General features: G+C 43.2%; 1 protein-coding gene across 6 annotated transcripts in view; it reads left to right on the forward strand.

Annotated features, from left to right (window-relative positions):
* Positions 1 to 14,411, forward strand: part of BBS4 (Bardet-Biedl syndrome 4) — a 46,172-nt gene extending 31,761 nt beyond the window's left edge. For all 6 annotated transcript variants that reach the window (XM_027553151.1, XM_027553154.1, XM_027553152.1 and 3 more), the window contains 10 exons: positions 3,786 to 3,839; positions 5,988 to 6,115; positions 7,990 to 8,044; positions 8,955 to 9,023; positions 9,884 to 10,036; positions 10,123 to 10,294; positions 11,797 to 11,866; positions 12,166 to 12,307; positions 12,855 to 13,056; positions 13,605 to 14,411. In XM_027553151.1, coding sequence (XP_027408952.1) covers positions 3,786 to 3,839; positions 5,988 to 6,115; positions 7,990 to 8,044; positions 8,955 to 9,023; positions 9,884 to 10,036; positions 10,123 to 10,294; positions 11,797 to 11,866; positions 12,166 to 12,307; positions 12,855 to 13,056; positions 13,605 to 13,714 — 1,155 coding nt within the window. In that variant the 3' untranslated portion in view covers positions 13,715 to 14,411. The remainder of the gene's footprint in view (positions 1 to 3,785; positions 3,840 to 5,987; positions 6,116 to 7,989; positions 8,045 to 8,954; positions 9,024 to 9,883; positions 10,037 to 10,122; positions 10,295 to 11,796; positions 11,867 to 12,165; positions 12,308 to 12,854; positions 13,057 to 13,604) is intronic.
* The last annotated feature ends 715 nt before the right edge of the window (positions 14,412 to 15,126 follow it).

A 15,126-nucleotide genomic window follows, 5' to 3' on the forward strand; every position in this document is an offset into this window, starting at 1 on the left:
TCACTTTAGGCCTATAATTTTTCCACTGTGTCAATTGCCCTTGGAGGATGTCTGCTGCATCCTCTTACCTCATGAAAAACAGAACTTAACACTGATTTGTTCTAGTTTTCTTTTCAAATTTCAAAAATTTCCTTGGCTGTCTGTTTAAGGCATAGTGCTGTTGTTTTGCCAAGTAATAACTATGGCAAATGTTTTCAAAAGGGTAGGGGCATTAGTTACCTTCCAGGACATTAAAGGACAAGTAGGCTATATTTCTCCTCTCTCCAGATTCGTGTGTACATTCTTAAAGGGTGATGAAGTGGAATGTACTTGTGGAGTTGGAGAGAGGAGAATTACAGCCCTACTTTTAGAGACAGGCCTGAGTTCAAATCCCACTGCTTGGCAATGTGTGGACATATTTTGGATTGTGATTTAAGAAAAATTTATTGTAATGTGAGTCATTTATCAGAAATTGAACATGATTCAATATCAGATATTAAACAGTAACTAATTTTTTTTTCCCAAGTATGATAATGGTATTGTGGGTAGATTTTATAAAAGAGAGATCTTATCCTTTGGAAGTACATACTGAGGGACTTCCCTGGTGGCTCAGTGGTAAAGAGTGTGCCTGCCAATGCAGGAGACATGGGTTCAAGTCCTGGTCTGGGAAGATCCCACATGCCAAGCAGCAGCTAAGCCCGTGCACCACAACTAGTGAGCCCGTGCTCTGGAGCCTGGGGACCACAACTACTGAGCCACGTGTGCCTGCGTGCCCTAGAGCCCGTGCTCCATAACAGGAGAAGCCACCATAATGAGTAGGCTGTGCAACAGAGAGGAGCCCTCACTCACCTCAACCAGAGGAAAGCACGTGCAGTAGTGAAGAGCCAGCACAGCCAAATACATACGGAAATATTTGTGGATAAAACATTATCTGGTATTTGCTTACAGAAGTAGTGGGATGGATGTGGGGGTATGGATTGGATGGTTGTTGGAGCAAGACAATGAGTACATGGTGATTCTCTACATATATATATATATATATATGTTGAATTTTTTTTTTCTTTTTAAAAATAGTCCCTTCTTAGCGATCTGAGACCATTTCTTTTTTCTTTTCTTTTTTTTTTTTTTTTAACATTTATTCCTTTATTTTGGCTGCACTGGGTCTCTGCTGCTGTGCTCAGGCTTCCTCTAGTTGCAGTGAGCAGGGGCTACTCTTCGTTGTGTGCAGGCCTCTCCCTGTGATGGCTTCTTGTTGCAGAGCACAGACTCTAGACATGCGGGCGCAGTGGCTGTGGCTCGGGAGTCTCTAGACTGCCGTCTCAGTAGTTGTGGCGCATGGGCTTAGTTGTTCCACAGATGTGGAATTTTCCTGGACCAGGGTTTGAACCAGTGTCCTCTGCATTGTCAGGCTGATTCTTAGCCACTGGACCACCGGGGAAATCCTTTCTTTTTATCAGCTTTATTGATATATAATTCAAATACCATGCAATTCACCTATTAAAAGTAGATGATTCATTGTTTTTTAATATATTTACAGAGTTGTGCAATGGTCATCACAATCTTACTTTATTTTTATTGGAGTATAATGGCACCCCACTCCAATACTCTTGCCTGGAAAATCGCATGGATGGAGGAGCCTGGAGGGCTGCAGTCCATGGGGTCGCTGAGGGTCGGACACGACTGAGCGACTTCACTTTCACTTTTCACTTTCATGCATTGGAGAAGGAAATGGCAACCCACTCCAGTGTTCTTGCCTGGAGAATCCCAGGGACGGGGGAGCCTGTTGGGCTGCCGTCTGTGGGGTCACACAGAGTCGGACACAACTGAATTGACTTAGCATAGCATAGTTGCTTTACAATGTTGTGTTATTTTCTGATGTACAGCAAAGTGAATCAGCCATTCAAATTCTTCCTTGGATTTCCTTCCCATTTAGGTCACCAGATAGCATTGAGTAGAGTTCCCTGTGCTGTACAGTAGGTCCTCATTATCTGTTTTTTATAGAAGTGTATATATGTCACTACTCCCAATTCATCCCTGCCGCTCCCCTCCTTGGTTCCATATGTTTGTTTGGTATGTCTGTGTCTCTGTTTCTGCTTTGCAAATAAGCTCATCTGTGTCATCTTTCTAGATTTCACATATAAGTGATATTAGACAGTATATGTATTTTTCTCTTTCTGACTTGCTTTACTCTGAATGACTGTCTTTAGGTGCATCCAAGTCTCTGCAGATGGTACATTTTCATTTTTTATGGCTCAGTAATATTCTGCTGTATATATGACCATGTCTTCTTTATCCATTTCTCTGTTGATGGACATTTAGGTTGCTTCCATGTTCTTGAAATTCTTTAAGATTTAGAACTAAGAAAAAAAAAAAAAAATCCCTGTGCTGATGCTTTCTGTATTAAGCAAACTGCTTAACTTCTCTGAGCTTCAATTTCCTTATCACTAAAATCAGAATTGTTATACTTACGTTTCAGATTTGCTGGGAAAATTAAAGTAATATATATGAAAAACATGTGGCATAGGATCACTGATTGCTATTTTGTTGTTATTTTAGGCAACTTGGAAAACATTAAACAGTTGTCTCTGAGCCCTTGAAGGTTCATATTTCTTCAGAGAGGGACACTCCTGGGTCTGCAGGTGCTTCTGCACTTCCTCACTGTTAACAAGATTGTCCTTACTGTTTCCCAAGAGCAGTTTCCTCACCCTTGCCTTTTCCTTTCTTTAAAGCTGCGTTAAATAAAAACGATTTAATATAAAAGTTACAGAGATTTTATAGAACACAAGGTCACGAAATACAGATTGATCTTGCAGTGAACTAGAACTGGAAAGCTGTCAGCAACCAAATTAGCTTCTCTGCATTTCTGCTGTTTTTTTCTTTCTGTAGATCAGAGGTTGACTTTTTTTTGGGGGGGGTAAAGGTCAAGTTAGTATATATTTTAAGCTTTGCGGCTTTATACCGTCTTTGTTGCAATTACTTAACTCTGAAGTTCTATGAAAGAACCACAGAAGATACATAACAAGTGGCTGTGTTCTATACAGCTTTATTTACAAAAAGGGACAGAGGGTGGATTTGTCCCATGGGTCGTAGTTTGCTGACCTGTGCTGCAGACTTCTGTAGATAAGCCCCAGTTACATATCCAATTACATATCTGTAATTGGAGCCAGTCTGCAGAAGCCTGCAGCACAGGGCCATGCAGGAAACCTGGATTTGATCCTTGGGTAGGGAAGTTCCCCTGGAGAAGGGAATGGCTACCTACTCTAGTATTCTGCCTGGAAAATCCCCTGAAGAGAGGAGCCTGGTGGGCAAACTGTGGGGTCACAAAGAGTCATATACGACTGAGCAACTAACACTTTCACTTTTCACATATCTGTAATCCATTGTAGTAGCCTCCAGATGGCACTGTCAGCCTCCAAGTTCATATCACCTAGTGAGTGAATTCCTAGATTCCTGTGAAAAGAAGTCTGACACCCACACCCACACCCCTCCTTAGAGCTGGAGATGGGACTGTGGTAGTTTCTCCTGAGAAGAGGGCACAAAGGGTTTGTTCCGTGAGCAGCTCTAAGAGAAAGAAAGGTATAGGAATGGGCTGGGTGTGCACCCAAAGGTACTGCATAGGCCCAGGAAGATCACCGGTTTATTCTGCTTTTATCTCTTATAATCTGAATCAGATTCAAGTAAAAAACTAACCATAGTGCATATTTTCAAGCTTAAATTTTGTCAAGCAGCAATAATCTCTAGATGCCTGTTCACACTCTAATAATTATTGTGGAATTTACACTTGTTTTCCTTTCTTTTGTGTGTAGGAAATCTGTCATAACCTAGGAGTTTGCTACATTTATCTGAAACAGTTTGACAAGGTAATCTGTGGTGGTGATGGGTGAGTAGTTGGCTGGGGATTTCACTGAGGGTACATTTTTTACACAGGTCCCATGGATCATGTTGTATTATTCCTACTGCTTGCAGAGACTTTTAGAAGTAAAAAATGAAAGTTCCATATACATTTACCCCCATTTTTATTCTCATTTGTCACTATTCATCTGGTTTTTTTCCCCCTGCTTTTAACAAGAAAGTGACAACTTCTAGAAATAGAGGAAATGGCAATCTCATCCCTTTCTTCCTCTCTTTTTTTCCATACCTTAATTTTCCAGAATAGAAACACAAATGTTCAATAAAATTTAAATATAAAAAAGTGGATCTGTAAGTCTTAAAAGTGTAATTATGGCCAAGTGAGCTATCTTACATTTCAGTTTTCAGGTCATTGGAAATGAATTTTTAATCTTAAGTAGTTTGATGTGAGAGTTTAGTTTTTAAGGTTATTTTCCATGTGAGATTTTTATATATCATTGTGATTAGGCTGTAGTGCCCAAGACTCTTATAATCAGATACAACTTTTGAGCTTATTCTGGTACTCAGATAAAGGGAAAAAATGTATATATCTTAACTGAGGGGTAGACCAAATTATTGAGAACTCTAAAAGTTAATAAAAGTGGGGTTGGTTAGTTTCCTTCATAATTCTCCCACTTAGTGACTGAAGTTTTATTTTCTTTTCTCCAGTGCTGACAGGACTGAGAACCTGAATTAGTTGATACTCATTTGATAATGTTTAATATGTACCAGTTTGTAAACTGAAGCAATCTAATCAATCCCTTGGGGTTCTTAAAAAACAACAACTGTACATCAGCAGTTGAGGTGTGAGAATAACTTTTGCTCTTCTGAGATATATAAAAACAATTAATACCTGTATCTGTGCAAATAAAATATACATATTTAGTCGATTAGGTTTTCTGGGCAGATGGCTCTTCAGTGTTACATACTTGGTTAGGAGCTTTTTCTCTTCAGAGAAACTTTAAGCAAGTACATATCTGCTGCTGCTACTAAGTCGCTTCAGTCGTGTCCGACTCTGTGCGACCCCATAGACGGCAGCCCACCAGGCTCCCCCGTCCCTGGGATTCTCCAGGCAAGAACACTGGAGTGGGTTGCCATTTCCTTCTCCAATGCATGAAAGTAAAACGTGAAAGTGAAGTCGCTCAGTCGTGTCCGACTCCTAGCGACCCCATGGACTGCAGCCTACCAGGCTCCTCCATCCATGGGATTTTCCAGGCAAGAGTACTGGATTGGGGTGCCATTGCCTTCTCCTAAGTACATATCTATTCATGGGCTTATTCTGAGCCAAGAGAGAGCTGGATTTGGTTTTTGGTCAGACCTGAACTGAGGAGGGAGGAAGAGAATTATATTTAGATTTTACTGTAAAGCTAACAGGCTAAGCAAATACAGTAGCTGGCATTTATATAAATACTTGTTGAATCAGTGAAGGACTAGACAGCCTTTATCATCATCTACAAGATAAGCTCTAATAGAGTGAGGAGTTTTCTGTTAGCTTTGGTATACTAGTACCCACTTTGACTTTTCACTTTCATGCATTGGAGAAGGAAATGGCAGCCCACTCCAGTGTTCTTGCCTGGAGAATCCCAGGGACGGGGGAGCCTGGTGGGCTGCCGTCTCTGGGGTCGCACAGAGTCGGACACGACTGAAGCAACTTAGCAGCAGCAGCAGCAGAGCAATAGGCACTTGATGATATCTACTGAATGAATAAATGAACATTCATTCATTTATCCAATTACTGGTGAGGAAAGTGAAGTCCCCCCTGGAGAAGGGTGTGCAGTTGGTCAGCAGTGCAGCTGGGGTCAAGTTTGGGGCAGTACTCTCTATGTACCATGATACCCCTCTTGACATATGGAATATGAGTCATGGGAATGGATATCAAAAAGCAGAAAACACTCAAAAAGGTTAATCCTCTTGTACAAGCCCCCCAAGTGGCACTAGTGGTGGACATTTCATGTTTCCAGCTGTCCTCTGAGCACAGTTTGGGTATGTTTTGGGACATTTGCTGAAATGTGATGTTCCTACTTGAGTAGAGCGGGAGCTCTTTCTTTACATTAGCCATACGGAGTCGTCGTCCTTTCCTGGTGGTGATTTGGTTCTCTTTACTCTGTCAATCCTGTTAGGCACAAGACCAGCTGCACAATGCCCTGCATCTTAACAGACATGATCTGACTTACATAATGCTGGGCAAGATCTTCTTGCTGAAGGGAGACTTGGACAAGGCCATTGAAATCTACAAGAAAGCAGTGGAGTAAGTGTTGGTTCCTAAACAAAAATGGGAGCAGACGTGCTCTCCCATGCCTGAGAGAGGACGTGTGTGACTGGTTACACATTGTGTGAGTTCTGTGAGTTAGGGTGAATGTTAAGCTAAAGTATAGAGCTCCCAGTGCCTTAAATAAGGATGACTTAGGTTTCTTTCTCACCTGTCAGTGTGGCTGGTCCTGGGCAGCTCTCTGCTCCACAAGGTCAGTCAGGGATCCAGGTTCCTCCCATGTTAAGCCATCATTCCACAGGTTGTTGCCCAACCCCTGTTGATAATGGAACTGACTAGCGTTCCCAGTGTGGTATTCTGACTAGCGTTCCCAGTGTGGTATTCTGTTTCTCCTTTCTAGGGAATCTTATCTTTTCTGCCTAGATCTTGTCTGGTTTAAGTGGGATAGCTGTAACAAAATGCCTTTGTCTCATTTGTTTGGTCACTTGATAGAATTCGTCATCTGTGGTTCAAGGCCACAAAGTCTATTATTCCTGATAACAAGACTTTGGACTAAATTTAGATTTCTGTTGTTAATTACTCCTGTCTTCTACCATGATAGTAACTTTTCTGGTTACATTAGTCACAACAACGCTGCTTCTGGAATTTTTTTCATATTTTATATCTAAAAAGATATAAAAAATCCTTTGGTTTGTTAGGCTGCAAGAAAGACTTCTGTCATCTGTGTTTACAGGGACAAGTAGGTAGGAGCCCATGTAGCCATATGTTTAATCTTTGTGGTGCTGAGTGGAAGCCTTGACCCCTGACCCCTGCATTCAAGAAACTGGCTCTTTGAGCTTAGCTTACATTAATTACATTAGCTCACACATTCTTCCTGTGTCTGGCTAAGGACTTAAGTCAATGAAATCCTCAAATGAGACTTTGGAGGACAGCTGAGCATTTGGAGCCTTACTGAGGTGATAGAAACCATTGTTTATGGCCCACAGCTTCAGAGAGAGTAGTCATGTTTTGGTGGGGGGCAGGACGCCACTAGAATCATGGAAATTACCTACTTGGTTGGGGAGAGGAAGGTGATCAGAATGGGAATTTTTGGCAGAAAGTGAAGAGCAAATACTTAGTTGAACTGAGTAAGCTCTGTCTGGCCAGCTCAGGCCTCCCCAGGCAGGGGCTTTGCCCCTGTGACTCTGGTCTCCCCATAGGTAACCTGCATCCTACCTCATTCCTTAGAAGCAGGAGATGTTCTTCACCTTTTGCCATTTTCACTGTTGAAACTGTCTAATGATCCTGTAGTCAGATCATCTCAGCTCAGTGTTGCTTTTGTTTTGTGACAAAGACAGATGCCGGTGAGGGATTGGAAAGGCAGACAATCTTTTATTTAAGCCAGTGTTTACTCCACAAAGCCAATGGCCAGTTCTTTCCTAGAGCTGGTATGTGTCTTTCTTCTTTAGTTTGGCTGTTTAGTGTGACTTTTTGTTTAATGTGGAGAGCACAGCATCAGGGGCCTTGGGATCCTAAATTACCCAGGAAATAATTATGCTGGCTGGCATTGTGAGTGCAGTGAGAACAACAGAATCTCACAAGAGGGAAGCAGCTAAAATCGTGTGTGTTCTAGACCGACTTGGTTTATAGAGCATTATTCTTGAACTCTGTTAGTGTAATTAAGACTTTGGCACAAAATAGTCCATAGGTTCTGAGGACTTTGGCTGTAAGCAAAGGTCCTGAGGAAGGAGTCTAGGTTCTAAGTCCCATTTCTGTCTTGTTGAGCAGTCCTCCCTATAGGTGGGTTGACGTACTCTTGGAGGAAATTCCCAATGCCTTTGAGAGTTCTTACGGGAGCGGGTGGTGCGGTTACTGCACGTGTCAGTATCACTCATACACGTCGTGTTTCCCTCTGAGCGTCTCTTGTGTCGCAGGTTCTCACCAGAAAATACAGAACTTCTTACAACTTTAGGATTACTCTACCTACAGGTAAGAGGGCTTTGCTTATCCATGCACTGCTGTTAGAAATGCTTTTGGGGACTTCCCTGGTGGTCCAGTGGTTGGGATTCCATGCTATTACTGCAGGGGACACAGGTTCAATCCCTGGTCAGGGAACTAAGATCCTGCAAGCCACACAGCCAAAAAAGAAAAAAAACACTTGTGTGTGTTATGGTTTTCCTGCATTTTTACTTTAACACAATTTACTAAAGGTCATAAGCAGCACATAAACTTTACTCTGCACTTGATACCCTTTGTCTGCTAAAGGAATGAACTTAATTTTCAGCATGCAAATCAGAAGCAAATACACCTGTTTGAGCCTAGTTCTTACCCAACCAAAGAAAGAACATGTATGAGAAACAACTTGTGGTCAGGGAGACTGGCATTTTGTGGTGGAAGTACTGTGGTGGTATTAGGGCTTTGGGGCAAAGGCCGTTTCTGTTGTTCCTTCTTCCCAGCCAGGTTAGGGTTAGAGAAGGCAAAGCACTGTCTAGGATAAAATCCTGCCTCCAGCTCTGCCTCTGTCGTGTCCTTGTTTGTTTCACTTTTCTCTAAGGAGCTTAACCCTGGGCCTTCCTGGGCTTTGGCTTGGGAGTTTGGCCCCAGGGGAGAGGAGGCTCACCAGCCTGCTTCCTGCCAAGAGTCCTCAGTGTGTGGCAGCATCAGTGTGGCAAAGATGGTTCCTGGCAGATAGCTACTTTGACCTTATTAGGGAACAAATCAATGAAGTAGGAGGGAAAAGAAATGTGGGGCCCTTAGTTTCCTTTTTTTAAAATTTGGTATCTATAGCTTTTGTCAGAAGAACCCAGAAAAGTCAGGGTGTATCTGTTGAGGGTGTGGTTGGCCAGACTCCCTAACGCCATCTCCCCTGATGTAATTCTCTGGTTTGCTTTTTTCTAAGCTCGGCATTTACCAGAAGGCATTTGAACATCTTGGAAATACACTAACTTACGACCCTACCAACTACAAGGTATTGCTGGCTGTCAAAACCCCAGCACCTTCACACACAGGTGGTCCCACTGCTCCTTGAGGTGATCTAGCCCTAGAATGCATTTCAAATATCCAAGAAAGTACTTATTGTCAGTGCTCTGCTGCTTATCTTCTTAAAGAGCACATCTGTCATAATGGGCCTGTAACTTAGACAGCAGAACTGCAGTGGTGGCGAAGTTGTATGTGTTACTTAGGAAAGTAGCAGAGCCTCCACATGCTGAAATGACCTGCAGCTTCCTGATGAGCCCGAGACGACAACTCTTGTCCAGTTATGACTTTGGGATGAGACGATCATTGTGTGGATGAGTCATTGAGGAAGCTGCAGCAAAACAGGCTTGTTGTTAAGGGTAAAGACTCAGTCCTTTCTTGGAAGTCATATTAGCCTGCCTGAGAGACATGGAAAGCTGGACTGAGGAAGTCTAAAGCTGACTCACCATCTGCCCGGTGGCAGAAGGAGCTGCATTTTTAGAGGCCAGCAACAGGTGCACTTGAGTCGTCTAGAGCTCTTGGTGTCTACCAGGCAGGGGCTGCAGGGCTAAAGGTGGTTTTTACTTAAAGGACCCTGATACTCTAAGGTAGTGACTTCCTGGCTACAAGTAGGAACGAAAGAGCTAGGTAGTCAGAGACTTTTCTTTATTACAGCAAAGAGCCATAGTGTGGGGCGTGAGAGTGTTCCTCTTGAGTGTTTGTTCCAGCAGCTGTGGATGGATAGGTCCCTGGAAGATGCTTTTCAGTCCCACCAGTGTTGATGGGCCTACTGAGTATCTAGATTCAGGAAGGCGTACTTCACTCCGACAGCCTTTTGGTAGTGACTAAATTACAAACTTTCCATGTTTTCAGGCCATCTTGGCAGCAGGCAGCATGATGCAGACCCACGGGGACTTGGATGTTGCCCTCACCAAATACAAAGTTGTAGCGTGTGCTGTTATAGAAAGCCCTCCACTCTGGAATAACATCGGAATGTGCTTCTTTGGCAAGAAGAAATATGTGGCAGTGAGTGTCTTCTCCTTTTGCCTTCATAGTTACTGGGTCTGCTGAGCTTGCCCCAGACCTCACTGAGTGCCCCCTCCCTCCTCCAGGCCATCAGCTGCCTGAAACGAGCCAACTACCTGGCGCCTTTAGATTGGAAGATTCTCTATAATTTGGGCCTTGTCCACTTGACTATGCAGCAGTACGCTTCCGCTTTCCATTTCCTCAGCGCAGCCATCAACTTCCAGCCGAAGATGGGGGAGCTCTACATGCTCTTGGCTGGTAAGAGACATTTATGTGGAGCAGCCCTCTGCAGTCTGTAGTGAGGGAAAACGGAATTAGAATCATGGCAGGCCAGTAGTTAAATATCCCACAGAAGCCATTCCCTTGCAGATCCCATAGGTATCTGGATGACTGTCCTCGAGTCTGAAGAAAACGAAACAGAAAGAGGACAGAGCACCTGGTTGCTTCTCACTCGGGGGCATTTCACTCAGAGGCCAGCAGGTTAAATAAGGTTCATATGTAGTTCATCTTTTAACAGTGGTGTTCCCTTGGCTTGACAGTTCATATATTGAGTCCAACCATGTTCTTAGTTATCATTAAGTGTTAAGATCGTAGGCTTTAGGTATCATCAGGTGTTAAGATCCTGCCTCTAGTACTTACCCTTAGCTGTATCTCATAGGGTTGATGAGAGGATTACATGATTAGATAATCAGTGAACGTTAACTTGGTTTTGCTGTCATTACATGTCTTTTATTGTTAGTGTAACCGGGGGATATTTCTCCTTATACTAAATTCACTACATGTTTAATCTAAGAGCAGTTTCCATGTTCTCACTGACAGTTTTCAGGTGGTTTTTTTTTTTTTTTTGGTCATTACTGTGGGGTTCTATATAAGTAAATCGAGTGGTGGTTATTTGGGGGCCGTCTGAATACAAAGATAGCCCAGTCATAAAGGGATACAGGATTGTAAGCAAATTACTGTACTGTAGGGCATAAGCAGCAATTCTGTAACACAGTAGAGATGGTCTTCACACTGAGTTTTGAAAGATAAACTGCAATTCAGTGGCACAGAATGGCTGAGAAGCCCCTGAGGAAAGGCATGCAGCCATGAATGTGCAGGCTGCACCCAGCAGGTAGTGGCGATAGTGTGGTAGAGCGAGCATAGTAGGAGATGGGTCAGTATGGAGGGCTGTGAGTGCAGCACAGGGACTATGCTCAATCTCAGAGGTTCTGTTTCCCAACTGTATTCCTGGATCTCCTCTAGTGTCTGGAGAAAGTAGATGAATGGTTGTGGGGGAAGTGGAGTGGGCTTCCAGGGCAGCTCTGTTATTGTCTGGTTTATAGATCAAGCTTCCAGAAAATACTGATTTAAAAAGGGAGAGTATTCTGTTGCTAAAGCAGTGAGGATTCTTGAGTAGGACAGTGACGCGGTCAGATCTGTTAACGAGATCCTGGCAGCACTGTGGCAGGTAGATGGAGGCAGGTGGGACAGTGTCCCCAGGGAACAAAATGGAAAGCCTGACATAACTAAAGCCAGGGCAGTGTCACTAAAGACACTAAAAAAGGAATGCATGGAACCTGGCGATGGATTAACTGGAGAGGAGGCTGTTGAAGATGACACTAGGAATCCAAGCTGAGTGGCTGAGCAGACGGTGGTGCTAGGAGCTGAGAGGGTGCAGTAAGAGTTACATGTGGGGGCTGAATGAACTGCAGTCTGGAAACATGTCCTGTGTTTTCATGCTGGGGCCTCTTCAGCCATAACATTCACTCTCTCTGTTGCAGTGGCTCTGACCAATCTGGAGGATTCAGAGAATGCCAAGAGAGCCTATGAAGAAGCAGTCCGCCTTGATAAGTAAGCTGCCCTGCTGAGGATGGTGTCGGGGGGCTAGACTCTGCAAAGCCATGAGGTGGCGCCAGGGCCCCGGTGCTTGCTCTCATGTGCCTTTGTGCACATCAGGTCTGTGTGTGGAAGGACGTGGCCCCTGAGCACAAGGGCCCAGCAGGACCCGGCGCTGGCTCTGCGAGACCTTGCTGTGGAATGGGGAGCTCTCTATTGCACTAGTTCTGTTTCTGTAGAATGATAAGGATCTATTCTAAATGGCCATTTGTTGCAAAGCCCCAGCTCCATAGAGTCCCTGTCTGTCTGTGCAGGTGTAACCCTTTAGTAAACCTGAACTATGCTGTGCTGCTGTATAACCAGGGCGAGAAGAGGGACGCCCTGGCCCAGTATCAGGAGATGGAGAAGAAAGTCAACCTACTCAAGTACAGTAGCTCTCTGGAATTTGATCCGGAGGTAAGTCTTAAATCCAAGAGTCATTAAGCAAGCTGTCAGGAGACTTTTGAATCAAGCCCAAATAATCCAGATATAATGTATGTTTACACCTGTTTTGGCTTTGATGTTCCTAGCAGCATGAATTCTTAAATTAAGGACAGCTTGAGAAAAAACTTTTCCTAAAAGAAAATAGTAAGAGGAAATTCAGGCTTACTGAGTTGTATCTATTATTGGTAATATAACTCATTTGAGTTGAGATCTGTGTGTCTTTGTAGCTTCCTCCCACTTCTCCCCACATAGAAAAGGCAGGAATTTAGTCCATTAATGCACCAAACTTAAATTGTTGGGTTTTTAGAGCCTTTAAAGAACTTCCATGCCATCCACACAAGACAGTGTGTTCTTTGCTGTTTAAGAACCATTTCTTTGCAATCAGTACTTCCTCCCTCAAACGGTAGCAGACACTATGTCAGCTAACCTTGCCTGCCTGCTAAAGGCCTCAGATGAGGCTTGTCTCTGCTTGTCATACCTGTGACTTTTTTTTTTTGCTTCCTTCCCGCATGGACACAAGATGGTGGAGGTAGCCCAGAAGCTGGGAGCCGCTCTACAAGTCGGGGAGGCACTGGTCTGGACCAAACCAGTTAAAGATCCCAAATCAAAGCACCAGACTGCTTCAACCAGTAAAGCTGCCGGTTTCCAGCAGCCTCTGGGCTCTAATCAAGCCCTAGGACAGGCAATGTCTTCAGCAGCCACATGCAGGAAGCTCTCCTCAGGTGGGAAGCTACACACAGCTATGGAGACCCATGGCGACAGCCACATGTGCCTGCAAAGAGATTACAGCTTTGAGTGAGGCTTGCGCTTTTCAGACTCATAACACGTCCAGTGTAGTACTGCCCAGAAGGGGAGAAAAGCCCAAGGGTGTCCAAACTGTCACTTATTTTCTTAAGGCCATTTGTGTAAAAGTTCCCAGCTATTGGCAGACTTAGTTGGATGGTCAAGACACTGGGTATTCACGATATGCAGGTTTAGAAATACATTATGGTACCTTTGTTATGTAGTCTGTTTAATTTTCACTGCCTTATCACGAGTCAGCATGGCACAGGTAATGAATGATTTCTTTTATAAGGTCAGTGAAGGCACACCTGACTGACTTTATCAAGTTATGGTCTTCCTTCACAGCTGCACAGATACGCCACAGTCCTACTAATCCCAGAAAATAAGCTTCAAGAAGAAAAATCTTCTTGATTTTTGATTTTAACTTCTTTTTGATTTCTTCTGGAACCAGGCTACTGAGAATTCACGCTGTTTGTTTTGTTACTAGGTGCTGGAGGAACATCCCAGCTCACAAAGCCACCATCCCTTCCTCTGGAGCCAGAGCCCACTGTGGAAGCACAACCCACGGAAGCATCAGCACAAACCAGAGAAAAGTAGGTGTAGGATGACCCCAGAGCTGGGCTTGCTTTGGCGAGGACCCACCAGATTAGGGAAGGTCCCATGACACAGGCAGCATGGAGGCCGGCACGTACGAGAACGTGTTGATGATCACCAGGAGCCAGAAGCCTTCACAGCCCCTGGCTGCCCCGTGAGCTAGGAGAGGACTTACCTCCTGCTGACTGAGCCCTTTGTGGAAGAAAAGTCTGAGACAGACCTCTGCTGTCATGACAAAGTCTTGGCTTAGCTGAGGTGATTCTTGGTAGGTACATTGGCCACCAAGGCAAACACAAATCTTGAATTAATAATCCAGTTCTAATAGTAGAAATTCAGAAGATGAAAAAAAAGCTCTTTAAATTGTGGCCCAGTCTATTGAGTATCCCAGCTGCACTTGCCCAGAAGAATCCAGAAAAAGTCCCTATAGCTTGTTCTTGAGCAAGGTCAGAGTGCAGAGCCAGATCATGTCAGTATGAAAAGGGAGAAAGGGCTGGTCTGGTATCAGCACCAAGGATTGGGGGGAAAAAACAGGAGCTTCTTAACTGAGGAGGTTTTAGACATTCAGTGATACCACTGACCAGATGCTAGTAATACATTATCTATATATCCTTTTCAGAATAAAGATTATGTATCATCCCTTTGGGAAAAGTTGTTATTAATGTATAAAGGATCACAATAAAATGTTTCTGGAAGAACCTTGTATTGGCCCAGTCTTGGGGCTTCTGGATTTCTAGTTTCTCTGTTAAGAAAGGAGCTATTCTGATTTCTAGTATGGTTGTTACTCATGTCATCAGTTAGAAAAATGAGGCTACATACACAAGCACAGATATAGACATGGTTTTAGATGGCTCAGATTAGAGGCAAGAACGAACTAGCAGTGGGAAAAGTGCCCTTCTTACTGAATAATGTTAGTACAAAACAAGGTAGAAGTCTGGAGTGTATGATTACGATGATTATTTTGTTCTTAAGGAAAAAAATCACCATTGTCTGATAGTTGAATGGTTCACAATGGACCAGTCCTCCCACAGACAACAAATAGTAACCAGTAGGTAAATATAAAATACTTCCTTGGTTTAATTTTTTAAAAATACCTAACTATTCCAAGTAAAAATTATATATATTAAGCCTCATATATAATGTCATAAAGATTTTTATATTTTACACAATGTGATACAAAACTAATTCTAAATAGTTTGTAAAAAGTTAACGCTGTATATATTACAATCCTTAGAGCAGCCATTTGAAAGAAGCATAGCTCAAAAGACAGTAGAGAAGGGGGGAAAAAACGGAACAAAGAGAAAACAAATAGCAAACTCAATCTAGTCATATCAATAAAATGTAACTAGGCTAAACAGTTAAAAAGCAGAGAATGATAAAAAAAAAAAAAAACCTCATACTATATTAATGTCAGATAA

Source organism: Bos indicus x Bos taurus, chromosome 10 (genome assembly GCF_003369695.1).
Source record: "Bos indicus x Bos taurus breed Angus x Brahman F1 hybrid chromosome 10, Bos_hybrid_MaternalHap_v2.0, whole genome shotgun sequence".
Taxonomy (NCBI): Eukaryota; Metazoa; Chordata; class Mammalia; order Artiodactyla; family Bovidae; genus Bos; species Bos indicus x Bos taurus.